Genomic DNA, 23,653 nt, shown 5'->3' on the forward strand with positions numbered 1-23,653 from the left:
CAGGCATATCAAGACGTTAACATTTTCATTTCCCCTGGACAGCTGACAAAAAAGATCATCCCTAATTTCGTTGTATAACCCACAGTAAAGCAAGGTATGAGCTTCAGTTTCAATTGAACCATCGTTACAAAAAGTACATACGTACACGTTTATCTAGGGAAGTGTTTATGTATTGACCAGTCTCAATAGCGAGAGGGGCCACTGACAATGACATGGTTCAGTAGGCTGCATACACCATTCATTATTTTTAGATTTTATGATTTGGTTCCCAACATTGAACCATTCTTGAGAAGTTTAGATGGCTTTTCCCCCCACATGTAGGTAGGCGTATCATTATTTTATAATCTTGTTTTTTTTTATCATTCAAATGATAACTGTAATGTATTTGCTACAATTTAACAGATCAGCTACGTCACTCCTCTCGACAGAACTTCGGACCAATCATCCGAGAGATATCGGTTTCAGTGCCGTATTTGCGCATGCGTATCGCGTGTGCTCCTGTGCGCGGGAGAGATTGACGGAAGTGAAAACCCCAAGCAGAGCATTCAGAAAGGATTTCAGGATTTCATCTGGAGGTGAGCTAGCTCGTTAACCAAACCAAGCTGTTTTTTTTTTAACTTTGCATTTCATTTGATGGTGTAACTGTAGTTTATTCAACAGTGCTGCTAATGTAGGTGTTTTGACGATGTTATTCTCGGCGGGGCATAAAGTCAAGACTCAGAGTAACTGCTTCTAGTAGAGAACCACGGCACAGATAGAACAGTGAGTTAGTTATACAAATCAAACATTAGTATTTCAGTGAACTGTAACGTTAGCTAGCTAGCTAAGTAACGTTAGAGGTTTGCCAACATTAGCCCTGTAAGATTACAAGGTTAACTTGGCTAACTACGTGTACGTTTTATAGATGTTGTTTAACTGTTGTCATTTGTATCGTTTCAAAAACGATTATATTGATAAAACATTGATTGTCATTCCCTGCACTTAACTTACTAACAGTAAGCTCGAACTATGAATTTGACACTTCCCCAGCCCCATTTCTCGTCTTCCCAACCAAAGTGCCATGGCCAGACTGTTGAAATGACAGATTGTGTCTTTAATGTCGCTTCTCTAAAGTGAAGACAATGGAAGAGGACATCAGCCAGTCGCTGACCCCGCCGGTGTCACCCTTCGCAGGGGAAAGCCAGTGTGAGCTGACCCCAGCCCTGCCACCCTGTTTCTCCTGTGCATTTGACCCGGGTCGGGATGACACCCGGTCACTGTCATCTGACAGTTATATTGGCAGGGGCTCCCTGAAACGGTAACGTCTCTATGAGCACAATGCTAAGGCATATCTTGGCAGGCTAATATTATACTGAACAAAAATATAAACGCAACAATTTCAAAGATTTTACTGAGTACCAGTTCATATAAGGAAATCAGTCAATTTAAATGAATTATTACATTCAGAAATACTCCTCAGTAATCCTTTATTCAGTGTATAATCTACTGTATAAGAGTACAGATACATAACATTAGGCACTTGTCATGGTAAATACAGAAGGAAAGTCCCTCCTACTTCATGGATCATGTCCCACAGTGTTTTTGAATGGCCTTGAAGAATATATAATCAAATTCAATAAAAAAGTGGTCGTTTAAGATGTATGTAAAATTATATTAGTATTTGTGGATTATTGACTTCTACCCGATGCCTTTCATGAAGATTTCTGATTGATTGAGTAAATTAATCCACAAATACAAATATAATATATATCTTAAATTACTGTGTTTTCATGAATTTGGCAATATAATCTTGAAGGCCATTCAATAACAGCATGGGACATGATCCAGGAAGTAGGTGGGACTTTCATACCGTATGTGACGCATAGTAACCTAAAAAGATCGTCAGATTGGACAGCTGATAACAGTGGACAGAAATAATATGTTGACCTTGTTATAATACAACAGAATCATTACCGAAAATATTGTTTTGGAAAACTCCCTGTCTTCAGTGTCTTTTAGGCTGCAGCAGATCTAAGTTACTATTGTCTTCCATAGGCTGCTGTTACGTCTGGCCCCAGCCCCTGCAGACTATGAAGATGACACAGTGGATATCTTTGGTTTCCCATGGGTGACAGAGACTGCTCTGGTGGAATCTACCAAGCTTTTGTTCGGCCTGTTCAGGTGGGAATACAGCCAGATAATGTGGAGTGTCATTCATTTATTTCAGACTATGTATAACTGCCTCACGGTCTCTAATTCTCAGGGTTTCGAGGTCAGTATGTCACAATTTGTTGTCACCTTTCAGGCAAAAGCTTCTTAAATTAGAGACCCTGGTGCAGTCCAGCTCTCATGACTTTGGTAAGCCAACTTAATGTATACCTTGCTGCTCATGGTTTTGTGAGGAGTTCATAAGTTGAAATTTGATAAAGCTTTATGGTAATAACCAAGTGGGATGTGATTTGATTTGGTATGGTGGTGGTTCGATTTTTTTCTGGGTTGTTGTGATGGGGAAATCTTGTGCTGTTTTGTTGTACTATATGTACTTGACAATGCTATGTTTCAGGCCAAGCCAGCAGCCTCCATTATGAGGCAGAAGACCTTAGGCAACAATGTGTGCTGTTTCTCCAATATGTCAAAGTCTTCCTATACAGGTAATGCTGCTGGTCAGTTATTACTGATTCTCACTGACTGTTCCTGGCCTAGGGCATAGGCTATATTTACTAGGCGTATCTAGTTCCAGTAAAACAGTGTAAGGATTTGTTTTTTGTTTAAAAGGTCAAAGGATCAGCATACAGGTCTGCCATCTGATTTTTCTGTGATTCCCTGTGTGACCTCTGCACCCTGCAGGTACCTGGAGCCCACCTGTCCCCTGGAGGAGGGCCCCTGTCACCCCTATGAGGAGCTGGAGGCTCAGCTACCCTCTGCTCTGCTGGAGGAGCTCTTTGGGGTCACCCTCTTCATAGGGCGCCTCAAAGACCTGCCAGCCAACATCCAGAGTGCCCTCACCATACAGCACCAGGGCAAGGTAGCTCCTCACCCCCCCCCCACACCCACACACACACACACACACACACACACAAAAAGCATGAATATTGTGAGTGAATACCAGACCTGGGTTCAAATATATGTGTATTTGAGTATCTGGTATTTAATATACTTTTTCTGTGTATTTGAATATTCAAATACACTGAATATTCAAATACACAGCCCAAAACAATAATTTTTATTTGACTATTTCAATGTAAAAAACAAATAGTCTGCCAAATTCTATTTCACAGTATGTTCACATACTTATTTCAAATGCTATTTTCAAATACCTGGGTTTAATGCATGAGAGTGTATTTGAGTCAGTGGATTTAAGTTTTTCAAATACTTTCCAAGTGTATTTCCAAATACATTGAAATATTCAACTACTTGTCTTTTCAAAGAAAATATATCTCAATACTTACCTCTGTCGTGGAAATTCTACACAGGGACACTCGAAGTCAATCTGAAATGAATCATTATTTATTATCAGCGCCCTGGAGAGGTTCCAACCAACTCAATTCACCAAGTACACATGTCGATCAGGAGCTCTACCGGGGCAGTCCCGTTAGTTCTCTTATATACTGCAGACAAGTTCTATTTGCATGATTTAGCTTATTCATCATTCATAATTAATTAATCATTAACGTTTGCTTCATTCATGTGACAGACCCCATGACGCAACACAACACCCAACACACCAGGAGGCTTCTTGTCTAGGCTGAGACCTTGAAACTGAGATATCTTTTGTTCTCAAATCAAGGGTCTGGGTGTACTGCCAACTTGCAGATACTGATAGTGAGGATTCGTTCAATCAGTTACATTATTAGAAATGCACATAAATAAAATGTCCCATTACATTTCGTAAGTATGTGAAAGTAATTTAGATATTTGAAGTATTTGAACCCAGGTCTGGTGAATACACCCTGGTATGCTTTTACTGTATATCTCCCCACAGCTGTTTCCTCCCTCCTGGCATTTGTTACACCTCCACCTGGACATCCACTGGTCAGTGTTGGAGATTCTCCACCTGCTGGGGCAGAGGATGCAAGGTATGTGTTGATTATATTGTTGTTATTTAGGATCTCGTCTAACCTATCATAGGTAAACTTCCAAGGCAAAACAAATTACATATGCAGTATTGTAAAAATCAAAAACGGATCTGAAATGCACAATATGAAGAGAGAATAAAATAAGTTGAGGCTGGTATTGTAGGTCTACTGAATCCTTATTTGTCCGTTTGACCTTTTCAGGTCAGGTGGTGTACGCCCACCAGTTTGTGAACCTGACAGGGGAGAACCTGACCAACAACAGCCTGTTTGAGGAGCATCTCTGCAACCTGCTCTCTGACCTCACTGGCATGGCCATGGGCAAATACAGCAAGGTACTGTGTATGGGGTTATACATGTGTGTTGTGTTCCTTAACAACACTAACCATTGAGTAAGCCATGAGGCAAACCCCTTAAAAATGTTCCAGTGGCGCCACACTATGGCTGACGTTGTGCTCCCATCTCTCTGTGGGTGGGTGGTATACTGTTGTATTTTATTAGGATCCTCATTAGCTGTTGCAAAAGCAGCAGCTACTCTTCCTGGGATACACATGAAACATGACATAATACGGAACATTAATAGACAAGAACAGCGCAAGGACAAAACTACTACATAAAAAATGTTTAAGGCACACGTAGCCTACATATCAATGCATACACACAAACTATCTGACCTAGATAGTTTGTGTGTATGCATTGATATGTAGGCTACGTGTGCCTACAAACAGCAACACCTCACGGCACAACTCCTCTCCCCTACTTGACCTAAGTAGGGGAGAGGAGTTGTGCCGTGAGGTGTTGCTGTTTTTTGAAACCAGGTTTGCTGTTTATTTGAGCAATATGAGATTGAACGGAGTTCCAGGCAATAATGGCTCTATATAATACTGTATGCTTTCTTGAATTTGTTCTGGATTTGGGGACTGAAAATACCCCAGGTGGCATTTCTGGTGGGGTAAGTGTGTGTGTCAGAGTTGTGTGTAAGATGACTATGCAAACAATTTGGGATTTTCAACACATTAATGTTTCTTATAAATGGAAGAGGTGATTCAGTCAGTCTCTCCTAAACTCTTAGCCAAGAGAAAGTATTTATATCAGCCCTCTGATTGCAATGAAGAGCAAGACGTGCCGCTCTGTTCTGGGCCAGCTGCACCTTAACTATGTCTTTCCGTGCAGCACACGACTGGACAATAATTAAGATTAGACAAAACTAGAGCCTGCAGAATTTGCTTTTTGCAGTGGTGTCAAAAAAGCAGAGCGTCTCTTTTATTCAGACAGTCCTCACCCCATCTTTACAACTAGAGGTCGACCGATTAATCGGAATGGCCGATTTAATTAGGCCCGATTTCAAGTTTTAATAACAATCGGTAATCGGTATTTTTGCCCACCGATTTGCCGAATTAAAAAAATATATGTTTTTTTATTATTTTATATTTTTATTTTTAATGTAAATATTTTTTAACTAGGCAATTCAGTTAAGAACATTCTTATTTTCAATGACGGCCTAGGAACGGTGGGTTAACTGCCTTGTGCAGGGGCAGAACGATAGATTTTTACATTGTCAGCTTGGGGATGCAACCTTACGGTTAACTAGTCCAACGCACTAACCACCTGCTTTACATTGCACTCCACGAGGAGCCTGCCTGTTACGCGAATGCAGTAGGAAGCCAAGGTAAGTTGCTAGCTAGCATTAAACTTATCATATAAAAACAATCAATCAATCATAATCACTAGTTAACTACACATGGTTGATGATATTACTAGTTTATCTAGCCTGTCCTGCGTTGCATATAATCGGTGCGCATTCGCGAAAAAGGTCTGTCGTTGCTCCAACTTGTACCTAACCATAAACATCAATGTCTTTCTTAAAATCAATACACAAGTATATATTTTTAAACCTGCATCTTTATTGCCTGCTGACATGAATTTATTTTAACTAGGGAAAATGTGTCACCTCTGCAACAGAGTCAGGGTATATGCAGCAGTTTGGGCCGCCTGGCAGCCGACTTCGCCAAACGGGGGATGATTTAACAAAAGCGCATTTGCGAAAAAAGCCCAATCGTTGCACGGCTGTACCTAACCATAAACATCAATGCCTTTCTTAAAATCAATACACAGAAGTATATATTTTTAAACCTGCATATTTAGCTAAAAGAAATCCAAGTTAGCAGGCAATATTAACCAGGTGAAATTGTCACTTCTCTTCCGTTCATTGCACGCAGAGTCAGGGTATACGCAACAGTTTGGGCTGCCTGGCTCGTTGCGAACTAATTTGCCAGAATTTTACGTAATTATGACATAACATTGAAGGTTGTGCAATGTAACAGGAACATTTAGACTTATGGATGCGACCCGTTAGGTAAAATACGGAACGGTTCTGTATTTCACTGAAAGAATAAATGTGATAGTTTCCGGATTCGATCTAAGGCTCGTGTTTCTGTGTGTTATTATGTTATAATTAAGTCTATGATTTGATAGAGCAGTCTAACTGAGCGATGGTAGGCAGCAGCAGGCTCGTAAGCATTCATTCAAAATAGCACTTTCGTGCATTTTGCCAGAAGCCCTTCGCAATGCATTGCGCTGTTTATGACTTCAAGCCTGTCAACTCCAAAGATGAGGCTGGTGTAACCGATATGAAATGGCTAGCTAGTTAGCCGGGTGCGCGCTAATAGCGTTTGAAACGTCACTCACTCTGAGACTTGGGCGTGGTTGTTCCCCTTGCTCTACATGGGTAACGCTGCTTCGAGGGTGGCTGTTGTCGATGTGTTCCGGGTTCGAGCCCAGGTAGGAGCGAGGAGAGGGACGGAAGCTATACTGTTACACTGGCAATACTAAAGTGCCTATAAGAACATCCAATAGTCAAAGGTATATGAAATACAAATCGTATAGAGAGAAATAGTCCTATAATTCCTATAATAACTACAACCTAAAACTTCTTACCTGGGAATATTGAAGACTCATGTTAAAAGGAACCACCAGCTTTCATATGTTCTCATGTTCTGAGCAAGGAACTTAAACGTTAGCTTTCTTACATGGCACATAATGCACTTTTACTTTCATCTCCAACACTTTGTTTTTGCATTATTTAAACCAAATTGAACATGTTTCATTATTTATTTGAGGCTAAATTGATTTTTATTGATGTATTATATTAAGTTAAAATAAGTGTTCATTCAGTATTGTTGTAATTGTCATAATTACAAATAAATAAATAAATAAATAAATCGGCCGATTAATCGATATTGGCTTTTTTGGTCCTCCAATAATCGGTATCAGCGTTGAAAAATCATAATCGGTCGACCTCTATTTACAACCATTGAATCTATATGTTTTGACCATGACAGTTTACGCAAAGTAATTTAGTCTCCTTAACTTGTTCAACAGCCACACCATTCATTACCAGAGTCAGCTGAGGTCTAGAACTTAGGGAATTATTTTTTACCAAATACAATGCTCTTAGTTTTAGAGATGTTCAGGACCAGCTCATTACTGGCCACCCATTCCAAGACAGACTGCAACTCTAAGGATTTCAGTGACTATTAGCTGGGGTTGTTGATGCTTATATGGTTGAATCATCAGCATACATGGACACACATGCTTTGTTTAGTGGCAGGTCATTGGTAGAAATAGAAAAAGTAGAGGGCCTAGAGAGCTGCCCTGCGGTACACCACTCGTTACATGTTTGACATTAGATAAGCTTCCATTTGAGTTCTGTTAGATGGATAGCTCTGAATCCATGATATGACAGAGGTTGAAAAGCCATAACACACGTTTTTTTTCAACAACAGGTTATGGTCAATAATATCAAAGGCTGCATGAAATCTAACAGTACAGCATCCACAATCTTCTTATTATAATCAATTTCTTTCAATCAATCATCAGTCATTTGTGTCAGTGCAGTACATTTTGAGTGCCCTTCTCTATAAGCATGCTGAAAGTGTGTTGTTAATTTGTTTACAGAGAAATAGCACTGTATTTGGTCAAACACAATTCTTTCCAACAGTTTGCTAAGAGCTTTCAGAAAGTTTATAGGTCTGCTGTTAGAACCAGTAAAGGCCGCTTTGCCACTCTTGGGTAGTTGAATTACTTTGGCTTCCCTCCAGGCCTGAGGACAGACTTTCCTCTAGGCTCAGATTAAAGATATGACGGATAGGAGTGTCCACAGAGTCAGCTATCATCCTCAGTAGCTTTCCATCTAAGTTGTCAATGCCAGGAGGTTTGTCATTATTGATCGATAACAATAATTTGTCCACATCTCCCACACTAACTTTACAAAATTAAAACATGCAAATATTTTCTTTGGTTAATTGTTTTCTTGGCTCACTGTTCGTTGTTTGCATTTCCTGCCTAAGTCTGCCCACTTTGCCAATGAAGTAATCAATATGCAGTAAGTCAGCCAGTCAGATGTACAGCCAGACTTATTAGCCACTCCTTTTGCCCCATCTCTTTGAACCATACACTTTTTCAATTCCTCATTAATCCATGGAGCCTTAACAGTTCTAACAATCAGTTTTTTAACATGTGCATGTTTATCAATAATTGGAAGAAGCAATTTCATAAATTCATCAAGTGCAGGGTCTGCATGCTCCTTATTAATCACATCAGACCAACAAATATTTTTTAACATCATCCACATGTCACAGCAAAATCTTTTGTATGATCTCTTATACACTATTTTAGGCCCAGCTGTTGGAATGTTGGCTTTTCTGGATATAGCTACTATATTGTGATCACTGCATCCAATGGGTACGGATACAGCTTTAGAACAAAGTTCTACAGTATTAGTAAAAATGTGATCGATACATGCGGATGATCTTGTTCCTGTAGTGTTTGTAAACACCCTGGTAGGTTTATTAATAACCTGAAACAGATTACAGGCATTGGTTAACGTAAGAAGCTTCCTCTTGAGTGGACAACTTGATGAAAACCAGTCAATATTCCGGTCCCCCAGAAAGTAGACCTCTCTGTTTACATCACATACACTATCAAGCTTTTCACACACATTATTTAGATACTGACTGTTAGCACTTGGTGGCCTATAGCAACACCCCAAAAGAAAAGGCTTTAGATAAGCCAAGTGAACCTGCAACCACAACACTTCATTAACACTTGACATAAGACCTTCTGTAAGCATTACAGGGATATGGCTCTGAATATTTATACAGCAACACCTCCCCCATAAGCATGTTTTTGTCTCTTCTATAGATGTTATATCCTGTATTGCTGCTGCTGTATCAAATGAATTATCCAAGTGACTCTCAGAAATGGCTAGTATATGAATGTTATCTGATGTTAGCAAGTTATTGATTTCATGAACCTTATTTCTAAGGCTACATATATTAATATGGGCTATTTTCAGCCCTTTCCTTGGTACCTTATCAGAGATAGACATAATAGTGAAAAGAGCAAACAAAGCAAGATAAAAAAAAAAAATGCATTCAGCAGTCCATTAATCAATTGGTGTGTGTGCTGCGGGGTTGAAGCTACAAACCCATAGGCTTGGTTCTCTCATCCCTTCCAGGCTTCTGTGAGGGAGGGTGGACAATGAGCCTGTCATGGCGGATGTAAGCAATGTGGTTGTGTCTAAGAGTTGGGTGGGAAGAAAAACAAATTCCTAATAACTTTTCATATGGTTATAATACTGCCTGGAAAGGGTGAAATCGATAGGTAGTTTAAAGCCTACAGGCAACATTTACATCTCCGTAAGAGTTAGTAGCCTCTTCCGAGGGTATTCCTAACTCTTTCCTCTGTTCTAGGTAAGGCCTACTGAGGCCCTGACCAGCCATCACTACCACTGCACCTGCACCAAAGAGCTGTGGATACTACTTATACACTTACTGGAACACAGGAGCAAAGTGTTACACACACAGGTGAACACACATTCACAGTTGATGTAACTCTATGATTCGGTGACCACTGCAATGAATCAAATTTGACATAGTGTTTGTATTTACAACTGTGGTGTGTGTGTGTGTGTGTGTGTGTGTGTGTGTTTCCCCCAGTCTTTCTGGAACTACATGAACAAACTGCTGCGGTCTCTGATCAGTGGCCAGCCTGTAGCAGAGCAGTACGGTGTGCTCCCTACACACTGTAAAGACCCTCTGGGCTTCACCTGGTGGCTTGTCACTCACTTGGCTGAGCTGGGACAATACAGCCGCAACGGGGCCTTCCAAAACGAGGTAATCTACCTGAGATTAGGGGGCTATAAGGAGGGATGTCCTAAACTGTAAAGGGGTGTGGTTTTTCCTGATTAATCAGATATGGCAGAATTTCTGAAATGTGTCCTCCATTTATAGTTGAAACGGTCAAAATCCTGATTTGTCCCGATCGCATCCCCTGCAATTTTGACTTGCCAAGCTTATTAGACTGTATGTTTTGTTGGTAATATAATGTATGCTCTGGTCTCACAGAAACAGCTGGAGGACAACTGGAGTTTTGTGGGTGAGCTGCTCAAGTCCACCTGTAATCGTAACCCTAAGGTAGGCTCTCGCTCAAAGAGGATATGGGTTATGGATGGGTGCATGGTTTGTGTGTACAGTTATAATTTGTTTGTTGATTGATCTGTGTGTGTTGCAGAGAGCGCTACAGGAGGATCAGATCAGAATGCACGTCCACTGCTGCCTGAGTCTGTCTCTGCTGTGGAAACCTAACAACAGCACTGTCACCACACTCTGGGAGTACTACAGCAAAAACCTGGTAAAGAATACCTCTAACACACCACTCTAAAACATGGACAATATGTAATGTACAGTATGTTTGATGTGTATGAGATGTTATTTCTATTATATACAGCAGAATTATGTGCCCATTAACCCCCCAAAATATCCCAATTACATTCTCCCCTTCCCTTCAGAGCGGTTCGTTCACAGTGCCCTGGTTAGGGGTGTCGGGGCTCGGCAGCGTGAGCAGAACCCCCCTGGCCCTGTTGGACCAGGCCCGGAGCTGCTGCTCCCCTTCCCCCCTTCGTTCCTCCGGCCACACCCAGCTGTATCGCTCAGCCAACTCCTTTCACATCTTCCTCAGAGTGCTGGCTCTCTACCTGGCCCAGGAGAACGCAGGTGGCGCCCCTTGGAGGCAGATCAAGGGCAGGTGAGGTGTGTGTGTGTGTGTGTGTGTGTGTGTGTGTGTGTGTGTGTGTGTGTGTGTGTGTGTGTGTGTGTGTGTGTGTGTGTGTGTGTGTGTGTGTGTGTAGGGATGGGTAACATGGAGGGGTACAGAAAAAGAGGCCAGTTAAACCCCTATGGTACTCTTTAAATGGAGCTAAATTAGTTTAGTTCAATATTATGTTGATATGAAATACTAATAATACCCCCAAGGGGGACAGGTGAGTCCACATTCACAGACACGACTCTCTGTGCCTTGATCTTGACGTGTCTGTGCCTGCCAGGTGTGGCACAGCCCCTCTCTGAGGCTTTGCTATTTGCTCAGACTCCCAGGGAAAGCAGATGTCTCGGGAGGAACCTCCACTTGCCTCTCCTCTCCTCCCAGTGGAGACCAGCCTAGTCCCACTGAGCCCCACATAAAACCCACAGCTGCTTCCCAAACTCCCCCAGTTATGGCTCCTCTTTCTGGGGGAGACCAAAGACAATAAGCCCATCCAAGCCCATGGATCCCAACATCAGAACGTGGCCTGGGACGGGCCCGGCTGGGCGCCAGTGAGGAGGATAAATCCGCCTAATGACTTCCCTCTGTCTGGAACGTGCTCAGCCGCTCCGCAGACATGAAGGCTAATTAGCTAACGAGCATGGCGGTTAATTCCCCTTAACGAAGCCGTGTTGGTTTCCAGCACGGATGGGGGTGGGCAGCGGCAGGAAGGTTGCTGGCAGGGACTGGGCTGGGCCTGGTCCAGATTAGAACACCCCCTCTCCCTCTCTCTGCTCCAGTTCCCTCGAGAAGAGCCGGGGCGTGCTTACGGCGTTCCGGCAGCGTTCCTGCTGGCTCCGTGGGAGGCCTGTGGTGGCTGCATTAATGGGATCGACTGGGAGAGCGCTGATCTCTTATGCCGGGAGTCGTGAGCATCTGCTCGCCTCCGGAAAAAGCTGTCCAGGATAAACAAACACACAGACGGACTGATAGACAGAAAACACAGGAAAAAGCCTCCCAACCTGTTACAGACAAACTATAAATCCATTTCCCACTGCTGTTTTTCTTTTCTTTAACCACTAGGCAGGTAGCCTAGTGTTTAGAGCGTTGGGCCAGTAACCGAAAGGTTGCTAGATCGAATGACAAGGTAAAAATCTGTCGTTCTGCCCCTGAACAAGGCAGGTTAACCCACTGAAGACATCAAAACTATCAAATAACACATACGGAATCTTGTAGTAACCAAAAAAGTGTTAAACATATACAGTACCAATCTTCTTTAAAGTAGCCACCCTTTGCCTTGATGACAGCTTTGCACACTCTTGGCATTCTCTCAACCAGCTTCATGAGGAAAGGTTTTCCAACAGTCTTGAAGGAGTTCCCACATGCTGAGCACTTGTTGGCTGCTTTTCCTTCACTCTGCGGTCCAACTCATCACAAACCATCTCGATTGGGTTGAGGTCGGGTGATTGTGGAGGCCAGGTCATCTGATGCAGCACTCCATCCCCACTCTCTTTCTTGGTCAAATAGTCCTTACACAGCCTGGAGGTGTGTTTTGGGTCATTTTCCTGTTGAAAAACAAATGATAGTCCCACTAAGTGCAAACCAGATGGGATGGTGTATTGCTGCAGAATGCTGTGGTAGCCATGCTGGTTAAGTATGCCTTCAATTATAAATAAATCACAACAGTGTCACCAGCAAAGCACCATCACACCTCCATGCTTCACGGTGGGAACCACATATGCGGAGATCATCCGTTCACCTACTCTGCGTCTTACAAAGACACAGCGGTTGGAAACAAAAATCTCAAATTTGGACTCATCAGACCAAAGGACAGATTTCCACTGGTCTAATGTCCATTGGCCCAAGCAAGTCTCTTCTTCTTATTGGTGTCCTTTAGAAGTGGTTTCTTTGCAGCAATTGGACCATGAAGTCCTGAGGTCTGCATCAGTGGCTTGTAGGCTATGCATGAAAGCCAGGAGATGCTAAATTTTTATTGTTTTATTTAAATTAACGGTCAATTACCGTGAGACCGGCAGTTTTTTGCTTGACAATCACCGGCTGGCAAAATTTCATGACCGCCACAGCCCCGGGTGGTGTGTGTGTGTGTGTGCTAGTTATTGATCTCCTAACTGGTGTTGCAGTAGATTGGTTTGACAGAGAGGGTGACTGCGTGCCTACTGTTGAGTGTCTGACATTTTATCATGATCTCTAAAGGCATTGGTTCACAGTGCCCGTAGGATCTAACAACGATGCGCTGGGTGTTTTTCTCATACACACACACACCTGGCATGCCTCTTATCAGCACCAGAGAAGGAGTGATGGAGGAAGGTGCGGGTGGGGAGATCTACCCATAAACATTTGAAGACTTGAATTTTGGTTTGGGCGGTGCAGTCTGATCTTGACTAGAGCAATGCAAAGTCTCAGTGAAAGATGAATAATATGTCACACACTCAATTTGAACTGTGACATTACTATCTCTTCATCTTATGACCAATGGAAACTCATGTCCCTTGTTTCTCATCCATCTCTCTTGCTCACTCCTCTCCAGGGTGTACTCCAAGTTCCACCAGCGACGGATGCAGGAACTCTCCGAGGCTGGGCTGATGAACTTCCTGCTGCTGTTCGTTGTGGTGGCCCGGCAGGCCGAGCTGGAAGACGTGGCCGGCCGGGCCTGTGAGCTGCTGGGCCTGCTCCCTCCGGACTCCCCCCCTGCCCAGCGGAGCCTGGTGTGGAGGGGCCAGCTGGCTCTCTTACTGCTCTTCCAGGAGAGGGGCCTTGACGTGGGGGCCCAAGCTAGCTGGCTGGCCTCCTCCTTCTCTCAGACAGCCAGGGAGTTCTACCTGAAGACCACAGAACCGTCTCGCCGCCTGGCCCTCTGGGGCCCCCTGGGGTCCTACCTTGAGGGTGTGGCCGAGGTGTTTGAGACGAGCGCGAGTCTCGGTCTGTCGGAGGAGAAGCTACTCAACGAGGGGTTCGGTCTGCTGCTGCCTGCCTGCCGCCAGTCGGAGCTGAGCTCTGCCCTGGGCTTTCTGCAGATCGTGCTGAGGGAGCTACGGTGAGCGAGGGGGGACAAACACTTAGCAACTCACTGAGACACACTTAACACAAATACCCACACACACACTACACATTGACGAGCAGACAGACGGAGTGACGGACAGACAGACATGCTTTTAGGCATTGGTCTTAGACCCTACAACTAGAGCCTGGAGTTTTTGCTGGCATGATCACGTGAAAAAACTCCTACCCCTACCGATCAATGCTGAGATCTAGAAGCAGTAAAGGGGTCAGTCAGGCCCCAGTACTGACACCTACAAAGGCAGGATTGTGCTGTCCTCTGTCCCCCCCCTCCACCCCTACGGTAAACCCAGCCCATCCATTGTGTACAGAGGCCCCTCTCTGTCTCTTGGGACCCCGTGGCCCCCAGGTCACCTTCAGCAGGTGCTGGCAGAGGCTTGAGTATAGTTACGGCCTCTAGAGGCCCCAGTGCGGTCACCATGGGTATAGCGGCAGGTCGTGAGTATGTGGAGAGTGGAGACGAGTCTGGGTGAGTTCATCGGCGGGCCAAGGGTGTGTGTTACACGGACAACCCGATCAGAGGTCAAAGGTTTAGAGAGAAAGACACCTGTTTCACCTGTGCCTGTTTGGTGAGAGCAGTAGTAAAAGGGTAGGACAGTGGCGTCAGGAGGGAGAGGGTGTCTGGTGGTATCTGAATGGATCGGACCACTACAGTGTTGTTGTTGTTCAGTTTGGATTACCCTGAGTCAGCGCTAGTGAAGCAGTAAGCTGCCAGCCTGCAATAATCCTCACTCATAACTTATATGAGTGTGTGCTTGCTTTGACTCTCCTGTGTATACATGCACACATTCCCACAGACACACACACCTCCAAGGGGAAACACTAAGTGTGCTAGTGCTGAGATTTGCCAGGGACCTCACAATACGGAATCACGCTACTTAAGTGCATATACGATATAAAAAATAATTGTGCGATATTGTCGATACGATATATATATATATATATCGTTTAAAAAAAATCCTGATATGTAACTGTAGATTTTTTCCCCCTATCACTAAAGTGTGGTCTTCTCATATGTCAGTCCAGGCTCCCGTAACGCGGCATATCTCGTTAGCTTCGCTAATTCAAGAAACTTCCCCATCGCATATCTCGGGGTTGGAGGGCACTCATTTGCACAAACTCCCAAAGGGGACAGTGTTATGGCTGAGATCATGCTGACCCATTTAACTAAATAAAAAAAAGCGCTCTCTCGAATTCATCCTGCCAAATTACGCTTAATTCTCCTTCCTGGCTGTACTTGGTATCTCTGTGATTAATGCGTTTTCAGTGACACAATTAACAGGTAATTATGTAGTCCTGCAAATTGTGCCTCGCCGTCATTATGTTTATTAAGAGCAGAGCAGAATCTGCACACATTAAGAGAATTACCCCGCCAGAGGCTGCGACCGAGAGGTAGGTGTGTGTTTGACAACCACTGACTCGGATGGCCGTCGCCAAGGCCGGCCGGCCGGCCGCCCAACAGCCAACCAGGAGGCTAATTCCTCACATTTCATTCCTTCCCATGATCCTGCGCGTGGGAGCTTGAGACCCCTGTGTCGCCAGAGGGTGTGTGTGAGGTCTCAGTGGTACACATTCAGTATTATATTGGGGGGGCGGGTGGTGGACAATTATCTGAGATCTTAATGAAGTGCTGTCCTCCGTATCTAGACCCTACGCCCCTACACCTTGGCCCTCCATTGGACCTTGAGTCTCTCTCTGAAGGAGCAGTGGATGGGCATTATGGAGGTGGTGGGAGGCAATAGTTGTTTTCCCCTGTCATTATTTAAGGCCCAGTGCAATCATAAACATCATTTTCCTGTGTTTTATATGCATTTCCACACCGAGGTTGGATAATACTGTGTAATTGTGAAAAGAATGAAAATGCCCGTTTAGTGTAAGAGCTGTTTGAAAATACCGCCTGAAATTTCAGCCTGTTTTGGCCTGCCTAATTACATTAGTTAATAGACCAATAAGAAAGAGTTCCAAACCTCTCAGGCAATAACTGCTAGTTTTCAGTTTTTCCCTCTTCACTCAGACCCACTCCCAGACAGTCCTTGCAAAATTGTTTCTTGAGAAATTCCTCTTTGCTTAGAAGCTATTTTTGTTTATTTTTATGGATGGGTATTTTAAATATTTTCACTATTACAATAATATGATATTTTTTCAGATATCCAGATAGTTGAAATACTATCTAAATTTTTTTTTAAAAACATGGTAACGGGGCCTCCCGAGTGGTGCAGTGGTCTAAGGCACTGTATCACAACTTTGCGTCGATTTAAAGATCTACACATGGAGCCCCTTTGATTAGCCGACAATAACAACAAACGCATTCTACCGGTGTAGTCTATGGTATGTCTTAAATACACTGAACAAAAATATAAACACGACATGCAACAATATAAAAAGATTTTACTGAGTTACAGTTCAAATAAGGAAATCAGTTAATTTATTTAAATTCATTAGACCTTAATCTATGGATTTCACATGACTGGGAATACAGATATGCATGTGTTTCTCACGGATGCATATCAAGGTAGTGGCGTGGATCAAAAAAACAGTCAGTATCTGGTGTGACCACCATTTGCCTCATGCAGTGCAACACATCTCCTTCACATATAGTTGATCAGGCTGTGAAATGTTGTCCTACTCTTCAATGGCTGTGCAAAGTTGCTGGATATTTTTTTTAATTGTATTTATTTAACCTGGTAGGCCAGTTTAGAACAAGTTCTCATTTACAACTGCGATCTGGCCAAGACAAAGCAAAGCAGTGCGACAAAAACAATAGTTACAAATGGGATAAACATTCTTACAGTCAATAACACAATTGAAAAATCTGTATACAGTGTGTGCAAATGAAGTAAGGAGGTAAAGCAATAAATAGGCCAATAGTGGCAAAGTAATTGCAATTTACACTGGAGTGATACAGTTGAAGTCGGAAGTTTACATACACTTAGGTTGGAGTCATTAACTATAGTTTTGGCAAGTCCATTAGGACATCTACTTTGTGCATGACACAAGTAATTTTTCCAACAATTGTTTACAGACAGATTATTTCACTTATAGTTCACTGTATCACAATTCCAGTGGGTCAGAAGTTTACATACACTAAGTTGACTGTGCCTTTAAACAGCTTGGAAAAATCCATAAAATTATGTCATGGCTTTAGAAGCTTCTGATAGGCTAATTGACATCATTTGAGTCAATTGGAGGTGTTCCTGTTGATGTATTTCAAGGCCTACCTTCAAACTCAGCGCCTCTTTGCTTGACATCATGGGAAAATCAAGAGAAATCAGCCAAGACCTGATCTCATACAGCTCAGTAAGGAGACGCGTTCTGTCTCCTAGAGATGAATGTACTTTGCTGCGTAAAGTGCAAATCAATCCCAGAACAACAGCAAAGGACCTTGTGAAGATGCTGGAGGAAACAGGTACAAAAGTATCTATATCCACAGTAAAACGAGTACTTTATCGACATAACCCTAAAGGCCGCTCAGCAAGGAATAACCCACTGCTCCAAAATCGCCATAAAAAAGCCAGACTATGCACATGGGGACAAAGATTGTACTTTTTGGAGAAATGTTCTCTGGTCTGAAGAAACAAAAATAGAACCGTTTGGCCATAATGACCATTGTTATGTTTGGAGGAAAAAGGGGGAAGCTTGCAAGCCGAAGAACACCATCCCAACTGTGAAGCACGGGGGTGGTAGCATGTTGTGGGGGTGCTTTGCTGCAGGAGGGACTGGTGCACTTCACAAAATAGATGGCATCATGAGGTGGGAAAATGATGTGGATATATTGAAGCAACATCTCAAGACATCAGTCAGGAAGTTAAAGCTTGGTTGCAAATGGGTCTTCCAAATGGACAATGACCCCAAGCATATTTCCAAAGTTGTGGCAAAAAGGCTTAAGCACAACAAAGTCAGGGTATCACAAAGCCCTGACCTCAATCCTATAGAACATTTGTGGGCAGAACTGAAAAAGCGTGTACGAGCAAGAAGGCCTACAAACCTGACTCAGTTAAACCAGCTCTGTTAGGAGGAATGGGCCAAGATTCACCCAACTTATTGTGGGAAGCTTGTGGAAGGCTACCTGAAATGTTTGACCCAAGTTAAACAATTTAAAGGCAATGGTACCAAATACTTGAGTGTATCTAAACTTCTGACCCACTGGGAATGTGATAAAAGAAATTAAAGCTGAAATAAATCATTCTCTCTGCTATTATTCTGACATTTCACATTCTTAAAATAAAGTGGTGATCCTAACTGACCTAAAACAGGGAGTTATTACTAGGATTAAATGTCAGGAATTGTGATAAACAGAGTTTAAATGTATTTGGCTAAGGTGTATGTAAACTTCTAACTTCAACTGTATATGTGCAGATGAGGATGTGCAAGTAGAAATACTGGTATGCAAAAGAGCAGAAAAATAAATATGGGGATGAGGTAGGTAGGTAGGTAGGTAGGTAGGTAGTTGGTTGGTTAGATGGGCTGTGTACAGCTGCAGCGATCGGTAAGCTGCTCTGACCGCTGACGCTTAAAGTTAGTGCGGGAGATATAAGTCTCCAACTTCAGTGATTCAGTCATTGGCAGCAGAGAACTGGAAGGATAGGCGGTCAAAGGAGGTGTTGGCTTTGGTGCTACGGGTGGGTGTTGCTATGGTGACCAGTGAGCTAAGGCGGAGCTTTACCTAGCAAAGACTTATAGATGACCTGGAGCCAGTGGGTTTGGCGACGAATATGTAGCGAGGACCATTCAATGAGAGCATACAGGTCGCAGTAGTGGGTAGTATATGGGGCTTTGGTGACAAAACGGATGGCACTGTGTTAGACTGCATCCAATTTGCTGAGTAGAGTGTTGGAGGCTATTTTGTAAATGACATCGCTGAAGTCAAGGATCGGTAGGATAGTCAGTTTTACGAGGGTGTGTTTGGCAGCATGAGTGAAGGAGGCTTTGTTGCAAAACTTTTTGGATTGGAGATGCTTAATGTGAGTCTGGAAGGAGAGTTTACAGTCTAGCCAGACACCTAGGTATTCATAGTTGTTCACATATTCTAAGTCTGAACCGTCCAGAGTCGTGATGCTAGTCGAGTGGGTGGGTGCGGGCAGCGATTTGTTGAAGAGCATGCATTTCGTTTTACTAGCATTTAAGAGCAGTTGGAGGCCACGGAAGGAGTGTTGTATGGCGTTGAAGCTCGTTTGGAGGTTTGTTAAAACCTCTTACATCTAGACGTTCCGCTAGCGGAACACCGCTCCAATATCCAATGATAAGGCGTGGCGCGAAATACAAACTCCTCGAAAATCCGAAAACTTCCATTTTTCAAACATATGACTATTTTACAGCATTTTAAAGACAAGACTCTCCTTTATCTAACCACACTGTCGGATTTCAAAAAGGCTTTACAACGAAAGCAAAACATTAGATTATGTCAGGAGAGTACCCAGCCAGAAATAATCAGACACCCATTTTTCAAGCTAGCATATAATGTCACAAAAACCAAAACCACAGCTAAATGCAGCACTAACCTTTGATGATCTTCATCAGATGACACTCCTAGGACATTATGTTATACAATACATGCATGTTTTGTTCAATCAAGTTCATATTTATATCAAAAAACTGCTTTTTACATTAGCATGTGATGTTCAGAACTAGCATTCCCACCGAATACTTCCGGTGAATTTACTAAATTACTCACGATAAACGTTCACAAAAAACATAATTATTTAAAAAATTATAGATACAGAACTCCTTTATGCAATCGCGGTGTCCGATTTTAAAATAGCATTTCGGTGAAAGCACATTTTGCAATATTCTGAGTAGATAGCTCGCCATCACAGGCTAGCTATTTTGACACTCACCAAGTTTGGTACTCACCAAACTCAGATTTACTATAAGAAAAATTGGATTACCTTTGCTGTCTTCGTCAGAATGCACTCCCAGGACTTCTACTTCAACAACAAATGTTGTTTTGGTTCCAAATAATCCATAGTTATATCCAAATAGCGGCGTTTTGTTCGTGCGTTCAAGACACTGTCCGAAGGGTGATGCGCGGACACGTATCGTGACAAAAAATGTCAAAATATTCCATTACTGTACTTCTGTTATACTCACAGACACCATTTAAACAGTTTTAGAAACGTTGGAGTGTTTTCTATCCAAAGCTACTAATTATATGCATATTCTAGTTTCTGGGCAGGAGTAATAACCAGATTAAATCGGGTACGTTTTTTTATCCTGACGTGAAAATACTGCCCCCTATCCATAACAAGTTAACACAGTGTCCAAAGAAGGGCCAGATGTATACAGAATGGTGTCGTCTGCGTAGAGGTTAATCAAAGAATCACCCGCAGCAAGAGTGACATCACTGATATATATACAGAGAAAAGAGTAGGCCTGAGTATTGAAACCTGTGGCACCCCCATAGACTGCCAGAGGTTGTTGTCGGGAACTGGAATACGCTGTGATACACGTTGATCCAGAGCATCCCAAACATCTGAGTATGCAGGCCATGGACGAACTGGGACATTTTCAGTTTCCAGGAATTGTGTACAGAGCCTTGCGACATGCTGGAATATGAGGTAATGACGGCGGATAAATGGCACAACAACGGGGCTCAGGATCTTGACACGGTATCTCTGTGCATTCAAATTGCCATCGATAAAATGCAATTGTGTTTGTTGTCTGTAGCTTATGCCTGCCCATACCATAAGCCCACCGCCACCATGTGGCAATCTGTTTACCACGTTGACATCAGCAAACCGCTCGCCCGCATGACGCCATACACGTTATTTGCCATCTGTCCGGTACAGTTGAAACCGGGATTCATCTGTGAAGAACACACTTCTCCAGCGTGCCAGTGGCCATCGAAGGTGAGCATTTGCCCACTGAAATTGGTTACGACGCCGAACTGTAGTCGGGTCAAGACCCTGGTGAGGACGACGAGCATGCAGATGGGCTTCCCTGAAACGGTTTCTGAGAGTTTGTGCAGAAATTCATCGGTTGTGCAAACCCACAGTTTCATCAGCTGTCCGGGTAGCAAGTCAGTCTCTGTGTGTGTGTGATAGTGGCTACATTTGGGGGAGGGGTTAAGTGGGGTCTCTAATGGTGTGTATACAGCTATAAGAAGCGGCAGTGGGGAGGATTAAGTGGGGTCTCTGACTATGTCTTGTACAATGAGCCTTGATGGGTGTGAAAGGCCCATTCCGCCGTAGTAACGAGGCTAATGAATTCAGACTAATCGATTGTCTCAGCTCTCTCTGGATTAGATGCAACCTTGCTGGAAGGCGCAGGCAGAGTGTGTGTGTGCATGTGTGAGAGACGAGTGGGGAGTGCAAGGGGAGCTGAGGGGGTGCCAGTACTAACCCCTGCCTCCCTCCCCTCCATCCCTCTCTCCCTTGCTCCATCCGGGCGAATGAGGGGACAGGAGGATCATCTCCAGTCTAAATGAGATTACAGCTCCTTCGGCTGCTTATCTGGGCTAATGCCAGCCGCTGTGGGGTCAGGCAGACACAGCAGCCAGAGCCCAGTCTGTACAGGGGATCTGCCCTGCCCTGCTCCTCTCTACCCGGCACTGCACCGCATGACCTAATCCCCCCCCAGAGATGGGAAGAGTGAGAGAGCGAAGAAGGGGGAGGAGAGAATGTGAAAGAGGAAGGAAGTGGAGTATAGATGGAGGTGGAGAGGTGGTGTGAAGGAGAGGGAGATGCTGTGGTTCTGTTGAATAATGGATGTTATTGGTGTGTGTTTCTCTCCTGTGTGTGTGTGTGTGTGTGTGTCCTACAGGAGGGTCCATCAGCGCAATGTCCAGCCTGGCCATTCAACATGTCCCCCCGGTGCCTGGCTGCCTCCTCCCAATGCCAGCGTGGGTAAAGACCGCCACCTAGCGGTTGCAGCAGCTCTCTGGGCCCACTTTTTCCCCTTCCTCCGCAGCCTGCGCCTTTCCAACACCCCTCCTGCCCAGCTGGCTGATGCTGCCGCAGGTCAGAGGCTCACACTGAGAGAGTAGGAGGGAGGAGGATAAATGTTCACTGTGTACAACAATTTCACACTATGGGTTGCACACACTAACAATTGTCTTTCTCATAAGATAATATACACTGTCTGCCCTTGTCTCACTGTTTCTCTCGCTCTCTTTCTCTCTCGTCAGTTCTTTTACTTTCAACATCTTGCATCTTTGCTTTGTGTTGACCATGCAGTGACAAATCTTTCCATTATAGTATGACTCTCTCAAACTTATTTTCCATGGTAGTTTCCGTAAGGTAACGTGGTATGAATGTTGACTGTCTTTTCCAGGATTTACACTGCTGGCCTTTGACCTTCCTAGCTCTGCCCCCCAAGACCTCCAGCCCAACCCCATCCAGTCCATCATGCAGTGCTTCAGCTGGGACGACATGCTTCACCCCCTGCTAGTGACTCGCTACCTACCCCACTTGCTCCAGAACAGGTAACATTACTCCAGTACATTACCCTAGTAAGCAGAGTCTGAACTTGTCCAATAGAAATGCTTGTTTTTATTTTCTGTTGCAAAACACTTTGCTACGGAGTGCACCAATGAATATGAACCATGTGTGGTGGCACACATCCGAAAGGATCATTCTGAGCAAGGTGCTGCACAAAAATCATTGATCTACAAATCACCTTTGCATTCCAAACTACTATCCATCAGGTGAGCCTCCCTTATACAGATTAGCACATCTGTGCAGAGCCTTGCTCCGGTGGAACATAGAGATTGAGAGCCACTACATTGCGGTCAGACTGCACAGAATCACTGATCTACAAATCACCTTTCATCCCAAACAACAACTAATTATTCGATCAAGATTATAAATTCTGTGCCTCACCTTACTCTAACTTGTGATTCCCTTAGAACATATTTGTTGTCTGTTCTATGTCAAACTGACCTCTCTTCCCCAGTGAGCTGGTGTATTCAGTGAGCTCCGGCTGTGGAGGTTCCGTGTCGGCCTCAGCCCAGACCCTGTCTGTGAGAGCCTGGTTCCGCTGTGTTCTGCAGCAGCACATCCACAAGAACCCAGATGGCACCGACAGCAGAGCAGGTACAGAACCTCAACCTAGAACCCTGGACATCCGACCATTTATCAAACGCTTTTATCCGAAGATACGTAGTCATGCGTGCACACACTGGCCAGGCCTCACTGGTTTCCGTTCAGCAGTCAGCAATGGAAAGACATCCTCAGTAAGTTAGGCCACGTTAAAACACTACACTTACACTTCTTGTCTATTACCATATTATGATCACTTCCCATTAGTTTCCCTTTTTATGTATGTGTATTTCTTTAAGTTTATTTCAGTGTTTTGTTGTGGAGATGTAAAATGTGTCTGTGTGGCTCAAGTTGGAAAGAGTGTGGCGCTAGAAACACTTAAGGTCGTGGGTTCAGGTCCCATAAGGAACTAATACACATTCTAAAATTGGCCAGCATTTACACAGGCAGCCCAATTTTGATATTTTG

The 23,653-nt window shown here is 43.7% G+C and overlaps 1 protein-coding gene across 3 annotated transcripts in view; it reads left to right on the forward strand.

Annotated features, from left to right (window-relative positions):
• Window positions 1–477: 477 nt before the first annotated feature.
• Window positions 478–23,653, forward strand: part of mms22l (MMS22-like, DNA repair protein) — a 28,502-nt gene continuing 5,326 nt past the window's right edge. Inside the window, exons 1-18 of one of the 3 annotated variants that reach the window (XM_014168873.3) lie at window positions 534–575; window positions 661–762; window positions 1,114–1,297; window positions 2,035–2,160; window positions 2,285–2,337; window positions 2,543–2,630; window positions 2,827–3,004; window positions 3,962–4,055; window positions 4,257–4,387; window positions 9,806–9,919; window positions 10,052–10,228; window positions 10,460–10,528; window positions 10,626–10,745; window positions 10,903–11,138; window positions 13,681–14,187; window positions 21,969–22,165; window positions 22,479–22,629; window positions 23,100–23,239. In XM_014168873.3, coding sequence (XP_014024348.2) covers window position 762; window positions 1,114–1,297; window positions 2,035–2,160; window positions 2,285–2,337; window positions 2,543–2,630; window positions 2,827–3,004; window positions 3,962–4,055; window positions 4,257–4,387; window positions 9,806–9,919; window positions 10,052–10,228; window positions 10,460–10,528; window positions 10,626–10,745; window positions 10,903–11,138; window positions 13,681–14,187; window positions 21,969–22,165; window positions 22,479–22,629; window positions 23,100–23,239 — 2,566 coding nt within the window. In that variant the 5' untranslated portion in view covers window positions 534–575; window positions 661–761. Of the gene's footprint in view, window positions 576–660; window positions 763–1,029; window positions 1,298–2,034; window positions 2,161–2,284; window positions 2,338–2,542; window positions 2,631–2,826; window positions 3,005–3,961; window positions 4,056–4,256; window positions 4,388–9,805; window positions 9,920–10,051; window positions 10,229–10,459; window positions 10,529–10,625; window positions 10,746–10,902; window positions 11,139–13,680; window positions 14,188–21,968; window positions 22,166–22,478; window positions 22,630–23,099; window positions 23,240–23,653 lie in introns of all 3 variants that reach the window. The other 2 variants (XM_014168882.3, XM_014168892.3) reach the window with 2 other exon arrangements.

Source organism: Salmo salar, chromosome 02 (genome assembly GCF_965601325.2).
Source record: "Salmo salar chromosome 02, fSalSal1, whole genome shotgun sequence".
NCBI classification, from domain to species: Eukaryota; Metazoa; Chordata; class Actinopteri; order Salmoniformes; family Salmonidae; genus Salmo; species Salmo salar.